Here is a 23,143-nt window from a genome sequence, read left to right on the forward strand (position 1 = left end):
CTCAGGACGGGCTTCATGCCAATGTGATGGAAGAGACAAAGCTTCATGTGCTTTTACAGAAACAATAAGTATCTTTTATTTGCTGACTATGGCAGGATGGCAGAAGTATGCCTTTGGCCTGAAATGTTCCAGACAGCACAGGCACAGAGGGGTAGCGTCCTTGCTGAGTGTTTTGCTGCTGTGAGCACCCAGATAAGGCAACTGCCTGGCCCATAGCAGACCTATTCCGTGAGTTCTGGAATCTGTGTGTTATCCAGCTGCTCCTGGAGATCATCGATGTACTGAAAAATCTCTTTGATACGGTTGCGGTTTCTGTCAATCTCATTTTGGAGAGCCTGAACAGATTAAACCCAAGTAGTGAACGCACAGGCTTGCTGGGGTCCTGGCTGCAGCACAGAGGTCTCCAGCAAAGGCTGGGGAGCAACTTTCCTAGCGGCGTCCCTGCCACCTGGGGCAAACCCATCGGCAATCCATCCCCATGTGAGCATGAAGGTCTCTTACCTTCTCTTTCACAGAGGCCTCCCAGCGATACATGTTGAGGAGGATGTCACACTCTCGCATGCTTATCTTCAGCAGGTGGATATCATGGGATTTGTTGACCATGTTGAGAATGGTGTTTTTGTCCACAAGAAACTAGGAGATAACATGACTGGATCAGGGGAGGGGCAGGCACACAGCAAAAACCACAGAGCTCAAAACTAGCAGCACAGTAACTGCTTGGGGGAAGAAAATAAGACCTCTGTTTCAGACTGACAAAGCCCTAATCATCAGGATTACTCCAGTGCTTTTCCCTCTGTGTGGAGGGACGTATGAGGAAATAGAGGCAGCACCTTGGGCCTCACCTTCTGGAGCAGGGAGCACCTCACAGTATGTGGCCATCCCTTGCAGCAGCTGCTGTTGAAGCGAGGCTGCATATGCTGCAGCTCTCCTGTCCCAGCAGGTGCGGGAAGTGGAAAATCACATTTGAAAGGGTCTCTTGCACTGGTAGCACTGGCTGTAAATCTTCATCTCGGAGAGCCTTAGCTTCTAATCGAGGCAGTGACTTCCCCCATGGCTCTGAATAGAGGGTGGCTGTGCTAAACCATAATGAGTCTCCTCCTGCAGCCAAGTGCAGCTATATTGAACAAATGAAGATTGCTTCTCCGTGGAAATGGATGGCAGTGAGGCAAAATGGGTGCACAGCAACGGTGCGTAACTGCAGCCATCTGCACAGCCCATAAAGCAGGGAGCTCCCCTGGGGGGCCGAGGGGTCTGGTCTGTGTCTGTCAGCTCTTGATTACCCAGAGTAATGGGGAGCTGGGATAATCTGGACAGAGCGAAAACACAGCAAATGCAAAACTCAAGTCAATTAACCACTAAGTGAAGGAATAACAGAGGCAAAAAGGTCAGCAGCGTTGCTGACTGGAGCACTGCAACAATCTGCGCTTTCTGAAAGGCTCCTGGGATCTTCAGTATCAGAGCAAGACTGGGGCTGCAGTGGAAGGCTGCATTTGGAATGTTGTGTCCTGCCTCCAGAACAGCTAATGGGCAGGAGAGCTCCCAGGAGGGCTTCTGAGATCACTGATGCAAACAGCCCCAGCACAAAGAAATCAGAGCAGTGTTTAGGTTTGCCTGTGGGGAGCAGGCAGAATCGGAACAAAACCAGCTGCAAGTGCAGCAGAGAAGCTGCGTGAGTGCCTGCTGGGCTGGGGCTTGAAAATCAGCCAGTGAAGTGAGCTGTGCTGGAGGCAAGAGAGAAATTTGCTCAGCACCTCTCCTGGGCTGCTGCCACCAGCTCTTGCAGAGCCCAGGGAAACCTGCAGTGCAGTAATCTCCATCCCACTCAGCAGAGATGCCCAGCAGTGCTTCAGTTCAGCCACACTCTGGTTAGACACAGCTCTAGCTGCAGCGAGCCTCCTGGAAATCCTGCCCCTGTCAAGCAGAGGCTGCCGCCTCCTCTTCTTCCCATCACTCCCACAGAGGGGGTGAATTTTCTGCTGTCCTCACCTCACGAACATCATCTGGCAATTCCTCATCGAGCTCATTCTTAAGTGATTTCTCCAGAGCACTGATGGAGATCTCTAGCAGCTTCTCATGGTGACGGTTTTCCAGGTCCCGGCACTGTGTCATCGTACAGAAAATGGTTAAGGAAAAGGCTGAGCACACCGTTCACTTCTAGAAACAAAACTGGACCTCCTGTAACAGGAGGCTGAGACTCAGAAAGAGCTACAAAGAATGTGCTAGAAAGAGGGCTGCCAGCCCTGATGCAGGCGAGCAGAAAAGCACTCTGGTGTCCCATGTCCTCACAGCAGGCCTCGGGAAACAGCCTTGCTGCTGCCAGGATGTCAGGATTTGCACTTTCTGCTCTTAATCACAGCTCACATCAGGTCTCATCCTCACTGCCATGTATTACACAGAACTAAGAGTGTGCCTTGGTTTGCAGAGGAAGCTGAGGGAGGCCTAACAGGATGTAAGCTGAGCTCTGAATATGCCAATTATTTGCACCAAGCCACAGATTTATATATATAATCTGCCACAGGAGTGCTTTGCTGTTCTTATCTCACATTGTTCCAGAAGACATCAGTAACACAAAAATGAAGCCCATTCAAAGACGCAAGAATACACATGGAAAACATGCCAGCTGGATCTGCCAGGAGTTGTGCCATGCATGCTCAAGAAAAAAGCAAGATCCCTAGGAGGGAGAAAGCTGTAAAAGTCCTAGAGACTTTCCATATGTGAGAACTCAGCCAGAGCCCTTTGTGCTTTCTGTATTTTCCACAGAAAGACTTGGAGCACCTTAAATGGCCATTCCTACAAAGCTGGGAAAACGCCTTTTCTGTTGACAAAAAATAACCCAATTCTATTTCAATGGCTCAGTTATAGATTTAGGATTGAAGTACATGCACCTCACTCAGAGATCCATGCCAACATGCTGTAAAAAGGATATATGCCTTTAACATTTTCAGTGAATGTTGATGCAATGACAGCAATGTTTCTTTCGAATTCCTTTATCAGTTCCTTAATGGAAAGAAAAAGAGGAAATGTTACAATGAATGCTTTCATGAACATAAAAGGAATCTAGGAAGAACCTAAAATTGATTATAATTTGGACTCGCTGCTGTTGTTAGCACAGTCAGAAAATGACCTACCTAAAGCATGTAAATGGTTTGAAAGCGCTGAGTTTATTTTCTCATTCAGGGACAGAAAATCAGAATCAGCTTACTGGGGAGAAGCTGGTTGAGTGACGCTTACCTGGTCTCTGGAGCCATCCCATCCCTTTGTACTCTCACTGAATGCACAGTGTGCTGTACTCCTGCACGCTGCCATGCTGCATTCTCCTTGTGTGTATGAAAAGCCTCTTTGTGAGAAGTGTAAGCAATGCCTGGGCTTGCTGCAGCTTTTGTTTTAGTCCTCAGAAACAAAAATTGCTGCTGCCTAGTGCCTCTCTCAAAAATGGCTGATGGGGAATCTGTTAAGTGTTGCACTTAGCGTCTTCATGTAACAGTTCAAACACAACCACCCAAATCCTGCAATTCCAGAAGGGCATGCACAAAGGAATGTCTCTGATCTTTCCTTGAGTGACTGCAGATATATTAGGACCAATTCAAAAAACATTAAAAAGCACAATCATGATGCAGTAGGGAATCCATTTTGAGGTCCTGCATTCTGTCCTGCACATTCACAGCAGTGAACTGCTGCATCTTGCATAAGGGCCGCAGACCCTGCCTGCTGGTTTATAACAGATTAGGTTTTGGTTTTGGTTTTAAATGAGGACGCACATTAGGAGCCCTGCCCTAGTTTTCAAGGAAAAGTGAGGAGAAAAAAGGCAGCTATTATGCAAGCAAATGCATTAAGCTGAGCAGGAACGTGTGTAATCTTATTCATGGTGAGGATCAGCTTCAAAGAATTACACTTCCAGAATGCCAAATGCATATCCCATACCATGCAGTTAGAGTTCTGTACACAGACCTATATAATGAACAACCTCAAGTCCTTTTTTTTAAAACTTTGGAAATCAGCTTGGATAGATGTGAAGAAAATACTGCACTCTGCTCTGAGAAACAGGAATCTGTTGCAGTGTATCAATGTCCGGGGCTTGATCTTACCCATTTCAACCTTGAGCAGAGGAAGGCTAGGTGGAGACATAACAGGAGCCTGACTGGAAGAATTGTGTGCTCTTCCTTATGCAATGGGCTACAATGCAGAGGCATGCAGCAACAGCAAAATGAAATGTCCCTGCATCCAGGATGGGAGGCTTTACAGGTATGAGCCTGAGCCTTACCTCCAGCTGGTCCACCATCTGCATTTCCAAGGTCATGAGTGTTTCTGACAGCTGAAGGATGTCCTCGTTGTACTCAGCTCGCATAGACTCAGCAGTGTCGTGACTGCTGGCATGATGGATCTCATCCAGCCTCTAAACACAAAGATACATAAATTACTTGTAGTTGGTGTTCAGCACTCCATTGCAATTTAATTAACTTGTTACATATGTGAGAAAAGTTCCTGCTGATGATGAGCTGAAATGAAACGTGCTGATTCAGTGAGTCTCTGGATTTACATACTGGGAAGTAACAGTGCTGAGGTATGCTGCTATGTAAACGATCCCATGCAATGCAGTGATACTGGTGAGAAATCTTCTCATCTCCCAGTGCCCGATGACTTTGACCCTTCTATACTTCCAACTTTGGCTCCTCTTCTGACACATTTCAAGTAAATATATATATATATATATAGGATTCTTGACATTGCTGGCCATGAAGAAGAGATTAACAATTGCTCTTAGAAAAGAAAGACACATCTAAATCCTGATCCCTTTCCTGTCAAGGGGAATCTTGACTGACTACCGCAGGGGCAGGATTCAGTATTCTGAATATGGAATACCTATCATTGCCTGATTCCATCTTACAGCAAGGATTTATTGCCCTTCAGAATTAAATATTGACGTCAGTTTTGTATCAGACAAGATTTATTATTTCTCAGATCAAAAAGAAATCCTCTTCTGCTCAGCAATGTATTATTTTGAAGTCTGTTCAAAGCAAGTTAACAATCAAATGTTAATAGGAGGAAAGAAATACACGTTTTAAGATGTCTAATCCAATTCTCTTGAGAGGAAATGTAATGGGCTAAAATAGTGAATTCTAGCCAAAATAACTGTGAAGACTTGTCTGAAAACAGTCTATATTGCCCAAATTTTGCAGTGGTAAATGCGGAGAAGGAGAGTGCAAGGTATAAATCAGGATGTCTCCAAAACCTCCCCAGGCATTCAAGCCACAGGTCTGGAAGCAATAACTTCAGAGCTCAAGGCCCTTAATGCTTCTTTGCTCCTGAAGCAACTTCAGAGAGAGGTGTTATTTTACAGGTTGCCCAACCTTGCAGGAAAGGATGGCAGCTAGGCAATCACACCCTAAGAATGGTTACAGATTTCAGCCTGCTAGGACCCCTGTGATTTTTTAGCTTCTCCATCAGCGTTAAATTTTGAACTTCCCAATCAACTTTAAATGACTGTTTGGATGCTGACTATCCCAGTCACACTAACCATTGTGTCCTGTTCAATCCACTGCAGGTCAATCCATTACTGAGGCTGTAGTCTACCAGATGAACTATCAAAGCCATGTATTTTTTACAGAGGTTATACTTAGAATCAAGTAGCTGAGTATAAATATCAGCCTTTATCTGATGCTTTCTGGTAAACCTGCAAGCTCACATCCCAGCTGGAGTTGCCAGAGCTGTTTGCTGGCATTAGTCAGCAAGGTTCAAGGACCTGGGGACGGGGTGACTCAACAGGCTGCCAGCTTGTGACACGGCACCTCAATCAAAGCGACCTGGATTTCAAAGAGCAAGTGCTCGTGACTCCATGCAGTGTCAGTTGTCAGGGACTTGCTCTGCTCAGCTGACAGGTTTACCAGGCTTTAGCCCCCCTGACTTTTTTTCTGTGGAAACAAAATAATGATCCATCTATTATACATGGTTAGACAGGGATCCAGCTAGAAGCGATGCCCTTAGCAGCCACAATGGATGATTGTAGTTGAGTAGAATGTAAAAAAAAGATTGTTTCTGCTTTAAAAATAACAGACTAGAAATACATTACAATAGCTGTACCTGATTCTTCTGTTACAGTTCTTTGAGCTGTTGTTGACAAGATGAACTGAATCAGAAAATGACTTGAAAACGAACTGAATAACCTACAATCTCCTTTTCTTTCTTTCTTTTTTTTTTTTTTTCCCTGCAGAACCTTGAAGAACTTTACCTTCATGGACAATGAGACAACACCATGGCATATTAATTTTCTCCTACACTAAATTTCATGTCAAGTATAGATAAAAGCTGTCAGTGTTAGTTGGCTGTGCTTTGACAAAAGGGCTGAAACTTCAAACCTCAAATCTTTTTCCTATATAGAGCACTAAAATATCGTGTTAGTTAATGTTCGCTGACATCATTTCTTGGAACAGATTAACACTGCAGAAAAACAAAGAAAGATCAGATACTGAGTGCTGGAACAGGTTGCCCAGAGAGGCTGTGGAGTGGCCATTCCTGGAGATGCTCCCAAGCCATGTGGATGTGGCCCTGGGTGGCCTGGTGCACACAGCCCTGCTTTAACAGGGGGACCAGGTGTCCTCCAGAGCTCCAATCCAACCTCAGCTATTCTGTGACTCTGCAATTAGGGATCATATCATGACTGCAATGTAAATCTAGGCTCACTATCCTAATTTTAACAGAATTATCCTAATTTAAAGTGAAATTGAACGCTATATGATGTATCAAACTAACAGAAGCATAAGGAAAATTACCATTTTGTTCTGATTTTCAAAGTCTAGGATTATTCTCCTGCCTTCTTCTTGGTTGGCTGTCAACACTTCATGAAGGCCTTCATAGAAATCAGAGACTTCAGCTTCTCGTTTTTCATGCTCTTTCAGACAGTAGTTAAACAGGTTCTCACAAACGGAGACAAAATCTTTCCTGTATGTGACACCAGAGTCAAGGTATTTTGTTTGTTCAGTGGAGCAACACGTTATGTTCCTTCTAGCTCTGCGAATTCAAGCAGGAGTTACAAGCTGATGTTATGTAAAATTCGGTGGTTCTTGCTGGCAGCAGGCTGCCAAGCATTTTGCTTGAGCAGGATGGGGTCACCTGTTCACATTCTATGCATAGGATTTTGCTACCTTAAGGGTATAGAGAAGGATGTGGCAGCTTGAGGAAGAAAGGCCTTGAGGACAAAAACATATGCTTCTCTGACTCTTTTCTTTTCAAAGCAGGAGAATGAAGCATACAACCCTATCTGTCTTCACAAGTGTGAATACAGTGTCTGTGTAGTTAATAAATACAGCTCCAGAGCTTACAGCCAGGGTGCAGAATAAACTACTGACTTGGTAGCATCACAAAAATAACGCCAATTTTTCTTCTGCTATTATCTTGACAATGGAATTGTTTCTAGAGTCTATCGTAGTTAAGCCGTGATGCATTTTTCCCCAACAGTGTAATGCAATTTTAAGGAAGGTCAAGTTGCTGGCCTTGACAATGCTCTATTAATCTGAATGAGAAAAGAAAAAAATAAAAGTGTCTGCTTTCTGATGCCCCGTATAGGAGCAATGATCAGAAAAAAAGTGCTGGCCTGAAAACTTCACGTTGCCAGCTCTGGCAGGTTGTGAGATATGTGACTCATATCATTCTGATTAGTCTGTTCCTATCTCCTACCACTTCAATTTCAACATGATTTTAGCGACTGCACTCTTACAATCTAACTGACAGAGATTTATCTTATGGCTCATTTTAAACCTTAAGTGGATTCCAGACTTAAAGGCAGTACAAAGCCTTGATTCTTGAAGGGTCAGGAAAGAGGGCTGCTGAAAATATGTTTGATTCAGACGATGGAAAGGGAATATGGTAATTACAACAGTGAGAATTTGAAACGCTGGAATCTCACGACCTGTTGGTGATAGAAGTGAGTGGTTATACAAATAGGTTGTTTCAAGCTGTGCTGGCCAGCTTGCCAGTAATACAAACCATTTGTTTGTAGCCCTCATATTTCATGAGATATCAGGCCTTAAAGCTGTCAGTGGTCTCATGGTCTTGCAGTGTTTTTCTGGCACTGTTCCTAATTTGAACACAGAAAGCCTCAGATCTCAGATCAATGTGAGCTTTCAGTCCTGGACAAAAGCAAGGGATGAAGAGTCCCTGTGGATGCACCTCCTTCTTAACTCAAGTCATTAGGTTTTAGCTGTAGGTTTTTTAAACCCAGGAAGGATATGCCTGCAGCAGGTCATCCACTCCGGGGAGGTAAGCCAGTTTGGCAGCTTCTGTATCCTCTGCATACAAGCTGTCAAACAGGAATGATCCATTCAGGTACTCAACAAAGGCTGTCTTTGAAGAGAATAAGAATGATTTAAGTAAAATGAAGAGTGCCAACCTGCTGCCAGTCCTTAGGATGCCTCTCTCCTAGAAGCTCTTTACAAGCAGAGGAACACTGGTGTGCTGTGCAAGTAACGATCTGCACAGACACAATTACACCAACAGAATAGATATACCAGCCAGGTCATGAAAGCATCCTGCAACTGGAGTGAAAACCATTCTGGTTCACATGTGGATTTACTGCTAGAACTCTCTATCCTAAGGACAGAAAACACTGTTTAATCTTACATAAAGCATTTTCGCATACAACCATATGTTACAAGGCTATTCAGCCTCACAGATAAAGAGTGAGTGGACTTGGGAGAGGGCCAGAAGGAAGAGCTGCAGGTGTCCTTCCTGTCACTTAACATCCTCCTGCTCTTCAGCCAGCCTGGTCTTCCAGCAGGCTGGAGCACAGAGCCATATTGTGGCTGAAATCACCATTCTGCCTAGCCTGGTTTTCAGGCTGCACATGGAACTACGTCGATCTCAAAGCCCTGAACAGTTTAACCATAAAACTAATAAAAAGCATCAATTTGGTGTGAAGGAGAAAAGAAGTTACTGCACCATGAAAATGTTAACAGTTCCCTCAGACGTGTAATTTTCTTAATCTCACATTAGGCTGATAAGATCCTTGGGCATAATTTACTATTTAGCTTCTAACGGTCTATATCTGCAGCCTGATTGTTCAGCCAAAATAAATATGTTCCCCACATCATATGTATTCCACAGCAGTTCCTGTTTTCATTCAAAATAAGAGATTCAAAGATCAGAGACTAATCCTAGCCTTAGTGTTAGCACAGCCAGTGTTAACCTCTCATTAGAGCTTCAAACATCTGAAGGAGAAGTCAATATCTGCTGCACTTCTTCCTCCCAAGACAGCACACAACCAGCCAAAGAACAAGAACCTTGTGGTACTCCAGCTCCTTCTGCTGTGCCTGCTTTTCCTCCAGCTGAGCTAGGGCCTGGGCTTCCTCATGTTCCAGCAGGTCAGTGAGGTAGTGGTAATTTGAAATGGCAACTTCTCGCTGAGAAAAGCAAAGAAACATTATTAGACTACCCAGCAGTGCCCAACAAATCTGAGTGTAAGCATTCCACCTTTCCAGAAGGTGCACTTGAATGATATCTGCATTTCCATTTCTTTGTGGTCTTTCGATTAAACTACTTATAAAGTTTCTAATCCATTCTTCACCCCATTTTTGTTGTCATATTACTCTCCCTCTTCATCTAATATATCTGAGCCAATTCAGTCCCAAGCAGTGTTTAATCTCCCAATTCCTTCATCTATAGCATTGTTTTTCTGTTTGCTTTAGCAGGAGGCCCTGTATTGACTTTGAATTTGAACTCTGAATGGGTCGGCTACTGAGTTTAACATTTCTGGGGAAAAGATGATTTTTCTGAAGGGATGGCAACGTAGTAGCAGGGGCAAGAACCTAATTAGCTTGCAACTGAAACATGACAAATTTAAGCATGCAATTCAATGACATACTGTCTATGAGCAGGGACTGGACTCATGACCTGGAAAGTCCTTCCAGTTCTATGGTAAGAGTAATGTATATTCCAAGAATGGCTCCTGCTCTGTGCCAAGCAAGTTTAAAATGAAACATATTCTTTGATTATTAAGAAAAAAAATGAGCGTTGGGGTCAGAAAGCAGTCCCGTGGGTTACCAGTGCTGAAGTACAGTCTTGCTTTCAAAAATCAGGAAAGGGAAGTGCGTTTGGATGGTGCTTGCCTGGTTAATGTGTCAGTCTTCTACTGAAACAAATAGCTCAGTGAGCAGCAAGACCACCAAGCCTGCTTTCCTCTGGATTCATGTCTCAAGACTGATCTCCTCTGAGATTCTCTCTCTGTGATTCTCTGATCTCTAAGTAGTCTTGCACTCACACTGCAGCATCTCTGTGGCAATATTAAGCAGGCCCCTCTCCCACACACAGCTGCTGACTTTCACAAAACTGTGAAGGCATAATACCTTTGACATCTCTACCTCTGCCAAATTTGACAGAATTTGGCCTACAGGTTCACAGCTGTTAGGTGGAGATGGAACAAATACTGTGTGTTTCCATAGGTCTAATTTCTGCAGGGAATCAGCCCATCATGCTGGAACACTGTGAGCATATCAACAAAGCCAATGCTCTGTAAGGAACTCATGCCCAATTTCACAAGAAGAAGATGCAGAAATACTTACTGTGGTGTCACTCACAAGTTTGAAATCCAAGTATACCAAGCCTGGAAGGTGAGCAACAACAAACAGCATATACTGCTCTTCATCACAAAAAGGATTCCCAGTGAGATTCAGTGTGTGTAAGTTCTTAAACCTCCTAAGATAGACCACCTGTGTGGAGGGGAAAGAGATGATGTACTTACCACTGCTGTGGAAACAGCTGGGCTTGAAATTCATTGCTCATGGATTGCACAATTATGTTGTAGTACATATCGTGCTCAGCTGCCAAACACAGGCAAGTTAAATTAGAAGTTTCTAATGCTTTGGGGAAAGAAAATACCTAAATTCACATCATGACTATGTAAATGATGGGAATGGAGAGATGGCCTTTAGTTGGGTGGTGGACAAATCAGGATGTTAGGCTGGTAAACTACCCTCAGAAAGAACCCCAAATATATCCTAGTCCCCACTCTCTCTTTTCCTCATGCGTAGCTATTTATTCCTCTCATGAGAACCAATAGGAATTTTGCCACAGATTACAGCAGTAGCAAAATGAAGACTTCAAGAGTGAGTAACCTAAAAGAGAAATAGCTGAAATAAGCACTTAGTAGCTAGATAGGCTTACCTAAATCATAATTTAGGCTTCAGAGGAAATGAAATCCTAAGGAAAAAATTAGCCTCAAGGAAGGTAGTGGTTAATGTCAGATCTAGAATATCTGATCCTTTGATGGGGAGCAATTCCAAAGCCAGGGAGCACTCACATTTTCCAGAGTGGTCAGGTTATTCTTTCCAATGGAGAAAATCTGTAGCTCTTGCAATGTGTCCATGTGCTCAATTTTAGATATTCTGTTGTTGTAGAGGCTTAGGTCCTGCAGTTTGACAAGGGTATCCAGGCCCTCAATTACTTCAATGTTGTTGAAGGACAAGTCTGAGGAAGAGTTTAGAAATTGGAAGTTCTATGAGCAAGATAAATTATTTCTAGCAGAACACCCCGATTCAGATCTTGCATTTAGCCTGAGTCTTGATTTAGAAGTTTATACACAGTATTTCCTCAGGGGGCTCAGTGTCCCACATGAAAGGCTCAGCATGAAATCACCATTTTCTGGGTCAGGAAACAATGTACACATCTCCTTACAACTGTAACACATATATGAGAGGAATGGCTGCAGACATTCCATGCAGAGTCCACATCCACAGCCTCAAAATGAGTTCAACCTTAAGGGGAAACCCAAACTACAAGAAAAGAGGTGCCGTGAAAAGGGAGCATTTCTGTGACAAATCTGGGGTTCTCTGCATTGTTTCTTGCAGACTGCTGCATAAGAGCTTGCCATCATGGCGACTTCTCCAGGACCAGCAAATGTCAGCTCCATGCTTACCACCACCCTGTTGTCAATAAAGATATGCAAAGGCACTTACTCACTGTAGCTATTTCACTCGTTATTATTTCTTCATCCCATCCTGCCAAAACATCTAGGCTAACACCTACTTTCATCACCATTAAGGGCAGTGTTTACACTCAGGCTGGAGCTGAGTGCTTCAGGATTCCAAAGGCAGCTGATGTGGTTACCAGTTGTGGGTGTCACCCCAGCCCTTGGGCAGCTAACACAGGCACGCAGCAGCTGCTGAACCACTAGAACCTCTGGGCAAACTGCAATGCCTGAGTGTGCTTCAAAAAACTGCTCACACAGTGGTGATCTGCTGTGATTCACAAGTGCATTAGTCATCTGTGCAGCGGAACAGTGCAGACAACAGAGCGGAAGAACTCATTTAGACATTCTGAGATGTGCTTATGAACCAAAGCCTCGCATGCTATTTTCAGCAGCAAACGAGGATATATTTACACTGCCACCCAATAAGGTGGCTGCAGTTACCAGAGAATGCTGTAAGCTATGAATCTGGAGCAGCAGCCACTAATATGCCCAGCATCAGAACTAGCACCACTGCATGGTGCTGCGATCTGTATCCTGAGTTTTTAATTGAAAGTAGTCCCCCTTCTTAGCACAAGAAAAATGACAAGCCTTTAAGCATGTAGGGGTAAACACACCGTTGTCTTTCAGGGATTCTAAGTTCCAAAATACTTGCATTACCTTTATAAACAGAATAAAGGTTTCTAAATCACAGAGTTTACATCAATATTTCTGAAAGTCACCTCTAAGTATGAGTAAAAAACCTGGAAACAGCCTTGAAATCTCAGCTTCCTTTTCCTGCCACACCAAATTTATTAAAACCAGGTTTTTAAACATTTGAAGGATTGCTTTGCAGTACTGATATTCATGCCTTTTGACATTTGACAGTCAAATGAGGAAACACGCAGACAGCTGACAGGCTTCCCCGAGAAAGCTCCTATCAGTCGCGTTTGAGCAGGAATGTGACATCCCAGTTCTATTGCAGATTGCTTTGCACCTGAGAAGGCATCCAGCCCCATGTGCCTTATCTTACCAAGCCACACAAGGTGAATCAGACTCTCCAGAGCTTCTATCTTCTCAATGATGTTGTTGTCCAGCTGCAGCTTAGTAAGATTCTCAAATTGCCACAGATTATCAATCTGCAGGATATCTAAGGGCACAGGAAAATAAATAAATATATAAATTTTCCTTTCATCTGAGTCAGCTTTCAGTTTAGCGGAAGGAAAAATATCCAATCTTTCTTCCAAAATGTTTTTAGCAGATTGCACTAGGTGTGACGACTGCCCTAGAGAGCAAAGTGGTTCACTGGCTGAAAGCAATTTTAGTGAAACAGCCCAGTTAACCTCAGTATCCCATCTCGGCACACTGCTCATCAGCGAATCCAACGAGTCACTGAGGGGGTGTTGGCCGCAGCCAAGAGTAGCTTTATGAATCCACTGTTAAGAGGCCTTGACCTTCATTTTCCCTTTCAGCTCTGCAAATGAGGTTTGGAATGAAAATCTTGCTTTTCCCTGCATTTGCAGGCTACCAGTGGCCAGTTACTGCTTCTGAAAGTTACTTTCCTGCTCTCAGGATTCTCATCACAGGAGAACAAGTTGAGGTCTCATGTTTCTGCGAAGGTTGCAGTTTAGAATTAATCAATATGGCTGCATTTAGCCTCTTCCAAAAACAGAATCGCAAGGACAGGCTGTTAGGTATTACAGCAAAGCATTAGGACCAAGGTGACAGAAAACACAGGACACTCTTACACCCAATTCTTTTTTATCCTCCAATGGCTTCCCAGAAAATTGCATTCAGTGCTCTTGCTGTTTAGTGAGTGTAGTGTAATGCAATGAGCTGCACATACAAAATATTGACACAGTTCTTTGTTTTGCATCTGCAAACAAATACATGCAGGATCAGGTAATTGGAAGTGGAACTAAGGAACAAATCCACCTGATCACACAATGAATTATCTGATTTTGTCCAAAATATTCAAATACTGAACCAAATGTTCTTCCTTCTTCTTCTTTGAATGCAAGCTTATAACTGGTTTGGCAGTAAGAGACAAGCTGTGATGATGCTATAGATCCCAGGAAGCCATCAAACTGGGCTGTAATCACCACATTCTAACAACAACTCTTAGATAATCACCACTGATGGCTGTGCCTGCCCAGGATTTGATTTGTCCACGTACAGAAGGGCCCAATAGGCCTGTGGCCTGTAGGTGTCACCACAATATAAATGTTAAATAAGAACAACGCTGACAATAATAGCATAAAGCTAAGCAGCTTTAAAGCCATCCATCAGCAGTACCACCCAGACTGCTCAACTGAAACTGCTGCTTCCAGGCATGATTAAAAGCCTAAGATGATCATTATTGTTGCCAATTAATGCTTATTTCATTTACCCTCCAATAAATACATGTGTTCTGATACTCACTTCTAAAACTAAGTTGTAGCTCCATCACATCTTTAAAGTTAATACCTTCTACTTTGGCAAGCTTCCTTATGTCCTCCGGCCATTGCTCTTCAACTGCTTTCTGAAGCATTTCATCGTCAATAACATTTGGCTCAAAGCTGTTGTCTGACTGACTCATTTTTAGAGGATATCAACCTTAATGGACAAAAAAGAAAAAGCAATAATAATAAAGCTACTGTCTGGCTACTATTTCCAACTTTCATTGAACTGGCATGATAGTTCCAGGGGATTAAGAACACAGTTTAGTATTAAGATCTAACACCTCATAGCTGATGCTGAAGATGTACTCAACTTGCATAGAGTCACAGAATGGCTTGGGTGGGAAGGGATCTTGAAGATCACTGAGCTACAACCCGCTGCTGTGAGCTGGGTTGCCAAGCCATTGATGTGACTCGAAGAACAGCCTCTACACCACGTCTGAGAGTTGAGGATGACAATGAGGCCAGTTAAATGGAGCAGGGGGGGAGGCCTACAAGCAGCCATGGCAATTCCCCACTGCTGAGATCCTCCTCGTGAGGAGCGCCTGTTCCTTTAAGAGCTAAGCTTACTATCATAGGAAGGTTTGATTTACAGGACAAGAGCGTATTTACAGCATACAGAAATTACCAGTGGCACCGCATAAATTTCAGACATCACTTCTGTAATAAAAGAGAATTTTGAGGAAGAAGGAAGATTTATAAACAGTAACAGCGATTTGCTGAAGAAGGCCCTTAAAGTAGACCAACCTTAAAGGCGGCCTAATTCAGCCTATATGCATGCAAACACCTTCACTTAGGGAAATGACTAATCCCCAACCTTCTGTCCTGGCTTTGTCATTTACAGACCCGCAGCGCTGCCCCGCAGCCCGGCCCGTGGCCCCGTTACCGGCCCGCTGCCGACCTGCGCCTCAGCCCCGGGCCTGGGAGGTCGCTAAGGAAGCCCGAGCGCGTTGCTAAGGGATGTCACGTGATGAGCTCGGCCGCCAATGGGCTGAGAGGGGGTGGGAGGGCTGACTGCTAATCAGAGCCCGAGAAAATCGTGTCAGCCAATCAGAGGTCCAACCGTGCTTTGGGGGCGGGAGGAGGTGCGTATGATCGACGGTCTGCTTGCCCATTAATATTGCAGAATTTTCCGACCGTTGCCCAATGGAGTGCGCCACTAACGGTATCTCTCCTGTCCATCAACCGGAGGGCGTGGCAAGGGGCGGAACTACTGAGGGGGCGGGCCCGTCGCTTGACAGTGATGGGCAAGCTTCTGAACCTATGGCATCACGGAACCTACGAGCGCAGCCCAATGGGTTGCAAGGAGGCGGGCCACACCCGGCAAAGCGAGCGACGGTTGGTGCTGGTGGCTGCCAGTCAGGGCGGGGTGACGGGGGAGGAGGAGGGAGGGCCGCCGGGCCGCTGTTTGTTGTCATCCCAAGATGGAGTTTCTGCTGGGGAACCCGTTCAGCACCCCGGTGGGGCAGAGCCTCGGTAAGGTAGCGGCGGGGCTTCGTCGGACCTTAAGGGCAGGCGAGGCCAACGGAGGGGCTGTGGGCCTCCGGGGAGCGGGGTCCTTCGGGCTGTGGGGTTGAACTGAAAGGCGCGGAATGGGCAGCGGCGGCCTGCGGGGGGCTCTGGAGGCCGGGAGGGGCGCGGGGTGGAACGGCTGTGAGGCCTCTGTGGTGGGAGGGGATGTCCGGGGGCTGCGGAAGGGGTCTGGAAGTGGGTCTGGAAGTGGGGGGGCTGATGGGGCTGTGAGGATTTGGAAAGGTTCGGTGTGGGCCGCCGTGTTTCATGGAGGCTCCGAGGGGCTGTAGGCCTTCGTAGGGGCTCTGGGGATCATGAAGGGCCGTGGGCCCGCAGGGGGCCGTGGGACTTCGGGTGGGTTGTGAGGAAGGAGTGCTTCAGGGTGGGTGATGGCAGAGGGCATGTTCCCTGTGCTGCCCCAGCTGCCTTCAGCCCCAAGGGCTGCAGCTCCCGTGTCTGTGTTGGGAGAGCAGTGCAGGTTAGAGATGCACACGCTCGCCTTTCAGCCCAGCGCTTGGGCTGTGCTTGGGCTCATGCTTTGGTGGTGTTGGGCGGGTTGTTGTGAATGTGCCCTCCCTGCAGGGCCTGCCAAGTGCTTGCTGTGTTGCTGTGTGTGCCCCTTCTCTCCTACGTGTGTATCTGTGCTCAGCTGTGGCAGGTCTGGCTCTGATCTGGGATGCTGGGACCACAGGAGAAGGCCTGATTCCATTTCTAGCAGGGCTGTGTCACTCGTCTCTGGCTGTCATGGCTTCCCATTTGCTTCTCACAGACCCTGAAGGAATACAAGCTACCCCACGTTGTGGTGGGAAAGAAGAGCAGACTGGCTTGGATTCCTGCAGGACGGGTACCATTGCATATGGTCCCAGGAGCCAAGGCAATGCTCTGTTGGATGCACTTGCATTGGCATTCCTCTCTGGTGAAACCATGCTCCCAGTTTCCGTGAATTGTTTTGTAAACAACAGTAATTCTGATGACTTACCTAGTGGTTCTACATGGTATTATATGTCTAGGCTATAGCTATTCAACATTAACTTATGAAATAACGGTGGATTCATGCCTTTGGGAATTAAAGTGGAAATATTCTGCTGAGTAGCTGCTCATGGCCTCAAAACCCAGAAGTTCCTTTTTAGCAGCTCTGCACCCACATGTGCAGACAGCCCATGGCAGAGCTCAAGGCCCTTAAGTGGGTGGGTCTCACATGCGTCAAAGGTGGCTGGACTCTTGCTTTATCAGACTATATGGACCATATATCTTGCTGGTATTTTTTAGCCACCTGAGGTGTTCATTTGTTCTGCTTAGGCAGAAAAGTGCTGAGAGTTTGATGATTGAATTGAAAATAGTGAAAGTTGGCCATGATTTTTAAAGTGAATTTCCATTGCTGTGCTTGGCCACCTCATAACATCTGCCAAGACAGCTGGCTGCTTTACTGCTTGGGGAAGCGTTCTGCATCGAGCATTGTTAACTGAAGGTGATAATTTCTGATCTATTTATTGTCAGATTCTTTTAGCATCAGTAAATGGTTTAAAGGGGCTTCCGTAGGACTTAATTACTGTTGAGTGGTTTTAACGATAGAATATGCTTTTCTAGCCTCTTGCCTTTCTAACACTCTGGAGTGCTGAGGTTTGCATAGCTCTTATGTCCCCTTGCTCTCTTTGAATGAGCAGACACTGCCAACGTAAAGGCTTTTGACACAGAGCTCAGAGGGATCCTGCATTGGAGGATCAGGTTAGGTCTGTGTGAGGAGCTCAGAGCACAGTTTCCATAATGCAAAATCCAGTTACTATTTAACGTTTTTTCATCCCTTGGGGGAAGACAGAGCTGCCGATTTTATTTTGGAAGAGTTTTTTTTTTTTTCTGCTTCTCATATCACTGCCAGTTTTCTGAGACAACAGCAAGACAAAAGCACGCCTTGTTCTCAGACAGTGCTGTTTGCCCAGTGTTTCCATAGCTTTTTTTTTTTTCTGAATGAGCTTGTAGGATATAATTCTCACTTACGTTTCTTTGGTCTTTAAAAGAAGGTAATTAATTTGGTATTGCCATTTAAACATATTGTGTAAAATACAGTTATGATGTTTTCAAGCAGGACCTAGCACTTGCCATAAGGAAGAAGCACAGAGGGTTCTGTGGGTCCATCAGTGCACCAGGAAGTAGCAGAGCATTTTGTGAAGATTTACTTAGAGCTAGGCAACATCCTTGCATAAATGCCAGGTCTGGAAGAGCAAGGATGTCAGAGAAGGTTTAGGGAGAGCTGAGAGAGGGAATACACGGGATTTTCTCTTTTTCTCCTTCTCTTTATCAGGATAATGTCTGAAGCCAGGCAGGCTTTTTATGTTAACTCTTTTGCTTAATGTGAGAAAGTAATGCTAGGATGAGCTCAGAGGATTTGTAATGGAGATGGATTGAGTCTCTTGTATCTAAAGTGCCAGTATAGATGGGAGCCAGGTTCCACGTCTCTGAAAGCTACCTGATTTCTGCTGGCTGATAAACCTGGTTGGCTGATAAAACTGCCTGTGTGAAACACCACCGCAGCTACCAAGGACAAACCTCGCTTAATTTTTCTCTATTGCTTTCTTTGACCTGTGGAGGCTAAGCTGACCCTTTGCCTCTAGCAAGGTCCCTGCCAAGCTGTTTTGGGAAGGCTGTTAGTTGAAGCAGGCACCTGTTGCAGCATTCCTGATCTTAAACACCATTCTGCTCTTGCCATATTGCTTTTTACCTATTAGTTGAAGGAAGGGGAGGTAATAGCAATATTTATGCATAAGCTGAAAATTTCATCTGTGGTTACATAGCACCATCAGCTACTTCTCAAAGGCTTTGTGAGTGGATGAAGCTTTTCCACGTCCCACCAGATGCAGAATTCTCCAGTGTCACCTTGCAGCATTCCTGTAGTCTGAGGTCAGTGCTCCCTGATGGAGCTCCCTGCGAAGGTCCCTGCCAGTGAGGGGGGAAAAACGGAGAAAGATGTGTAGTTAAATCGTGAAGACAAAATGCTTGATATCTGGAGAGAGGCTACCTTGCAGAGAAAGCCACAAATCACAGTAGCGGGAATTTACCTTGAGATACAACGTCCTGCCATAAATTGCATTTTTATCTTCCTTTCTTGAGGCAGCCATCTTTAAAGTGTCACCACTCTATTCAAGGTTGCCAGAGCAAATATCCTTACTGTAGGTTAGTGCAAACTTCTTAGGTGATTTAAACAGAATGAATTACAAGAGTGTGCAGTGCTGGTAACTTGTTTTTTTTTCCTGACACTGCTTGTTTGGTATGGCTGCATGGCTTACATGTAAGGAAAGAGTAAACCCAGTTACATCTATTGTATGTTGTTACCCAAGAGACCTTGGGAACATTTCAGAGGAGTGTTTAGGTGCATGAACCCAACCTCACTCCTCACCTCCCAGCCCATTGTGTGCATGGGGCCGAGCCCAGCAGTGCTGTGATGTGCTATGGGTGGAGGGACAGATGGATGGACAGACAGATGTGCTTTGTTTGGGTCATGGCTCCCATGTGATGGGCACGTGGGCTGATAAAGCTGCTTTCTGGTTGGCTCCTGGCCTCCTGGAACATACCTGAATTGCACAGAGACCTGCAAGTTAATCTTTAACAAAGTGTTAGAAGTTAATGTGTCCTTTGCGGTGAGGGTGTTGTAGATCGGGAAATGCTGGCTTTCACCTTGGTTCCTGTTGGAGAAATGGGGTTTGAATGAAGGACATCACAGAATCACATAGAATGGCCAGAGTTGGAAGGGACCTCAAGGATCATGAATCTCCAACCCCCCTGCCACATGCAGGGCCACCAACCTCCTCATTTAATGCTAGACCAGGCTGCCCAGGGCCCCATCCAATCTGGCCTTGAACACCCCCAGAGATGGGGCATCCACAACCTCTCTGGGCAGTCTGTTCCAGTACCTCACCACTCTCTCTGTAAAGAATTTCCCCCTGACATCCAACCTAAATCTCCCTTCCCTCAACTTAAAACCATTTCCCCTCGTCCTGGACATTTGTCCAGGCTCTTGCCTAGGAGCCTGTTTTCAGAGCAGGCAGTGACTTCACAAGGAATATTGCTTCAGCAGCCCACAGGGTTTCAGCAAAGGGTGCAGAGGCACTTGACTGAACTGATACTGAGGCAGTTCAATTGATTTTTATCAAAGCATTTGCAGTTTCCATTCAAAGTTGTTGAACCGACAGTAATATGGTGCTGTTACCAGAGCTACTGCTTTGTTCTCCCCCCCCCCCTTTTTTTTTTTTTAATGAGAAAGGTGTGCAGTCACTTTTTATTTTCCTTTCTTCCTAAAAAAAAACTTAAGATCTTTCCTCAGGTTTCACGTGTCTTAAGATTTGTGTGAATCTTAGAACAGCAAAGTGGTTCCAAATAACTACATGCTGAGATAGATTTATTACAGGGATCAACCCATTGTAATGCTGTAGGAAGAATTACCCCATGCTTTGTGGCTCACGTACGCCATTTGCCTTAGTTACTTTCAGAATAAACTTATATTTTGCTGTGCTGAAAATGAAAGTTATCTTTTAGGTGAGTATTTTTATAAGACCGGAGTGCAGCATTCAGGGAGCACACGGTGACCATAGGCTCTGGGACCGCTCACGTCCTGTGTTTGAGGGATGCTGCTGGGCACTGAATCATCTTTCTCCTCATGGATTGCATTATTGCATCCAAAAGGTGATTGCTGGCTTTGCCCATGATGATGAGGGCACAGGATGTGCTGTCCTCGGGGTTTAAGTCCATTTGCACCAAGTGCTGTAGCTGGTGGTTGTTAACCATCCAGCCCCTGCTGTTTGTATGGAATTGTGCCTGTCATGCAGAAGAGAGCCTGATAAAATGCTTTTAGTTTTATAAGATTATTTGGATCTGCTTTCACTTCATGATAATGGCTTATGTTGTAAGGAAAATCTCCATGAAATATGAAAATGGATATCTTTGCTTTTAAAGGAGCAAATAAATACTGAGTCACGAGTCTGGAAACTTGGAGAAACTACATATGTGTGTGAAGCTGGATAATTAGTTTAATACCATTTAATACTGGGTTCCTAAGACTGGATTTATTTTATAGCCACAAAAGCAGATTGTAGTTCATGAAGGTATTATAGCATGTATTTTTGAGTAATGCAGTTTTATCTCCTCCAGCACAGGACGCTTAAATGTCTATTCCATATGCTTCTAATAGAAGTCAGTACGTGAGGGGTTGCAGCATGAGGACAGCCCGTTCCCAGTTTGATAGCACTCTGTGCATGCACTCAGCAGATTTTTGAGCCATGTATTTGCAATACATGTAACTAAAGACACACTGTCAGTAAAGCTCCATGGACCAGATTTCATCCATTCAGTTTTCACCAGAAGAAGCATATTGTACATTCTTTAGCAGAATAAAGAACACCTTTAAATCAGCCTGCCCTTCCTTTGGTTTTATAACCCACGCTGGGTTTTGAATTTAGCATCTTCTGAAGGCAGTGAAGGCATTTGCTTTATCCACAGTGCTCATGGCCAGCAGAGGAGCAGCAGCACATTTGGCAGAAGTGGCCGCATAGTGACCTTGCATGGGGACAGGCTGGGAGCTGCGGGGCCTGGCAGCCTTTGTCCTCATCTGGTGTTGGACATTTGGTTCTGGGTAAAGCACGTCACGCTTTGGCTTTGTGTTTTGGTCTCAAAATGTGTGCAGCACGTGAGTGATTAAAAAGCACACGCATCTGGAGGGAAGTGTGCTGTTACAGCGTGAACCCAGAGGCCCAAGAAATACACTTTTTCCCCACGTCTGTTGATGGCTCTGCTGGGTCAGCCTGCTGCCGTTTGCTGCTTTGCAGCCTCAGCTTTCTGCATGGAACAGACTTGTTGATGAGGTTAAAAAGCCCATCACCGAGGCCTTGCCTTCTGTGTTTGCTTAGTCATTCTGCAGACAGTGCTGCCCAGTTGTTTTGCTCACTCCTTTCAGTTACAGTCAGTTGGAAAGGGACCTTTTGTAGCTGCTGGTTTCTGAGCAGGTGGAGCTGGGCTCCAAAGGCTCTGCTCCCCCCTGTGCCCTGCCCCATGGAGCAGGCACTTTGCTGGGGGTGAACATGTTTTACAGAACTCGAGGAGCCAGATCTTCTGATTCAGAAGTACTCTTTCCATTGCTCAAGGAGGGGTTGTGCAAACGAGTTCAGCTAGTGTGTTGCAAGCACTGTCCTTATACCTAATGTGACTTTTCTGCCACCAGAAAGATAATGGTGGGTACTATAGTGTAGTAACATAGAAACTCATCTCTAAACCAAGGATGAGAGAGGAAACAGGAGCACCTGTGTATAACCCTGTGTGTTTGGCTGCCTCTTGGCCCAGCTCTGTGTAGGCTCTATTTACCATGTGTCATCTATCTGTTCAGTGCCTCCCTGGCAGCTCCCTGCTTGCAGCTTAGTTTCAGGGAGCATCAGTAGGTGACGAGCTGATCCAGGGAGGCCCACTGGATGGTTTGGTGGTTGTAAGCCTGCGTGCTGCCTGAGAGCTCCCAGCTGCTCCTCGGCAGCCTTCTGGCTTACATTATTTCAGGAAGGAATTCTTTGTTCAAATTCAGGTCAAAGAAACCATGCACAAGGGAGAGGCACGTATTGGTGTTACAAACGGCGCTGGAACTCCAAGGACTTTGCAGAGCACCAGGTTCTTAGTCTTGAGGCGAGAAAGACTTTGTTGTTTGCCAAGTGCAGTCAGGAATGCTGAGGATTTTTTAACTTGGACACGTCGCATCCTCTGTATTTTCATGGAATACTTCAGTAAGACATGCTTTGTGTTTGATCCAGATACCAAGGAATTCACACCTCTTGCACAGCTGAGTAAATGCAGAAAAAAAATCTTTTTAAAAAAATCAAGTATTTCCTGACTTTTTCAGGAACTTTAGGTATGTTTTAGTTACAGCTTACTGCATTTATTTCCCTCTTGGAAGGAAGAGGACGTCCCTCCTTGCCTATATGCACAAAGAGCTACCTTGAGCAGATTAAATGAACTGCAAGCTTCAGCAGCTTTGCCAGCAAAATTGGAAAGTCTTTATTCTGTGACATGCCTACGGGCCAGCAGCAGTTACAGCTCCCCACTGCTTTGTCTTCTCACACTTCCAAATATGTCTGTTTGTTTTAGCAGAGCCCTTCTACTTAAACTGTGATGGCCAAATACTTACCAAGGTATGGAATTTATTTCAGACATCTGTAAGGCTGTAATTAGTAATCCTGCCCCAAATGTCAAGTGCCAATCTCAGGCAACACAGTGTTAAGGAACTTAACCAGTT

At 45.1% G+C, this 23,143-nt stretch overlaps 2 protein-coding genes across 7 annotated transcripts in view; one reads left to right on the forward strand and one right to left on the reverse strand.

Annotated features, from left to right (window-relative positions):
* Window positions 1-51: 51 nt before the first annotated feature.
* On the reverse strand, window positions 52-15,330 carry DRC3 (dynein regulatory complex subunit 3). Of its 2 annotated transcripts, XM_090151746.1 has the most exons (13): window positions 15,188-15,330; window positions 14,399-14,527; window positions 12,966-13,082; window positions 11,288-11,454; window positions 10,551-10,697; window positions 9,273-9,392; window positions 8,222-8,337; window positions 6,768-6,939; window positions 4,262-4,393; window positions 2,927-2,997; window positions 1,987-2,110; window positions 502-633; window positions 52-335 (listed from the first exon to the last, which is right to left on the reverse strand). In XM_090151746.1, the coding sequence occupies exons 2-13, from the start codon at window positions 14,508-14,510 to the stop codon at window positions 222-224; spliced, it is 1,524 nt and encodes a 507-aa protein (XP_090007872.1). In that variant the 5' UTR covers window positions 14,511-14,527; window positions 15,188-15,330; the 3' UTR covers window positions 52-221. The 2 variants fall into 2 exon arrangements, with proteins under 2 accessions (XP_090007872.1, XP_031462614.2); XM_031606754.2 differs by lacking the exons at window positions 6,768-6,939; window positions 8,222-8,337 and having other exon boundaries at window positions 14,354-14,527.
* A 102-nt stretch (window positions 15,331-15,432) lies between these two features.
* TOM1L2 (target of myb1 like 2 membrane trafficking protein) overlaps window positions 15,433-23,143 on the forward strand; it is a 51,373-nt gene continuing 43,662 nt past the window's right edge. For 3 of the 5 annotated variants that reach the window (XM_031606737.2, XM_031606739.2, XM_031606743.2), the window contains exon 1: window positions 15,715-15,846. In XM_031606737.2, the coding sequence (XP_031462597.1) occupies window positions 15,795-15,846 (52 nt within the window). In that variant the 5' untranslated portion in view covers window positions 15,715-15,794. The other 2 variants (XM_031606740.2, XM_031606742.2) reach the window with 2 other exon arrangements.

Source organism: Phasianus colchicus, chromosome 16 (assembly GCF_987193195.1).
Source record: "Phasianus colchicus chromosome 16, bPhaCol1.hap1.1, whole genome shotgun sequence".
Taxonomy (NCBI): Eukaryota; Metazoa; Chordata; class Aves; order Galliformes; family Phasianidae; genus Phasianus; species Phasianus colchicus.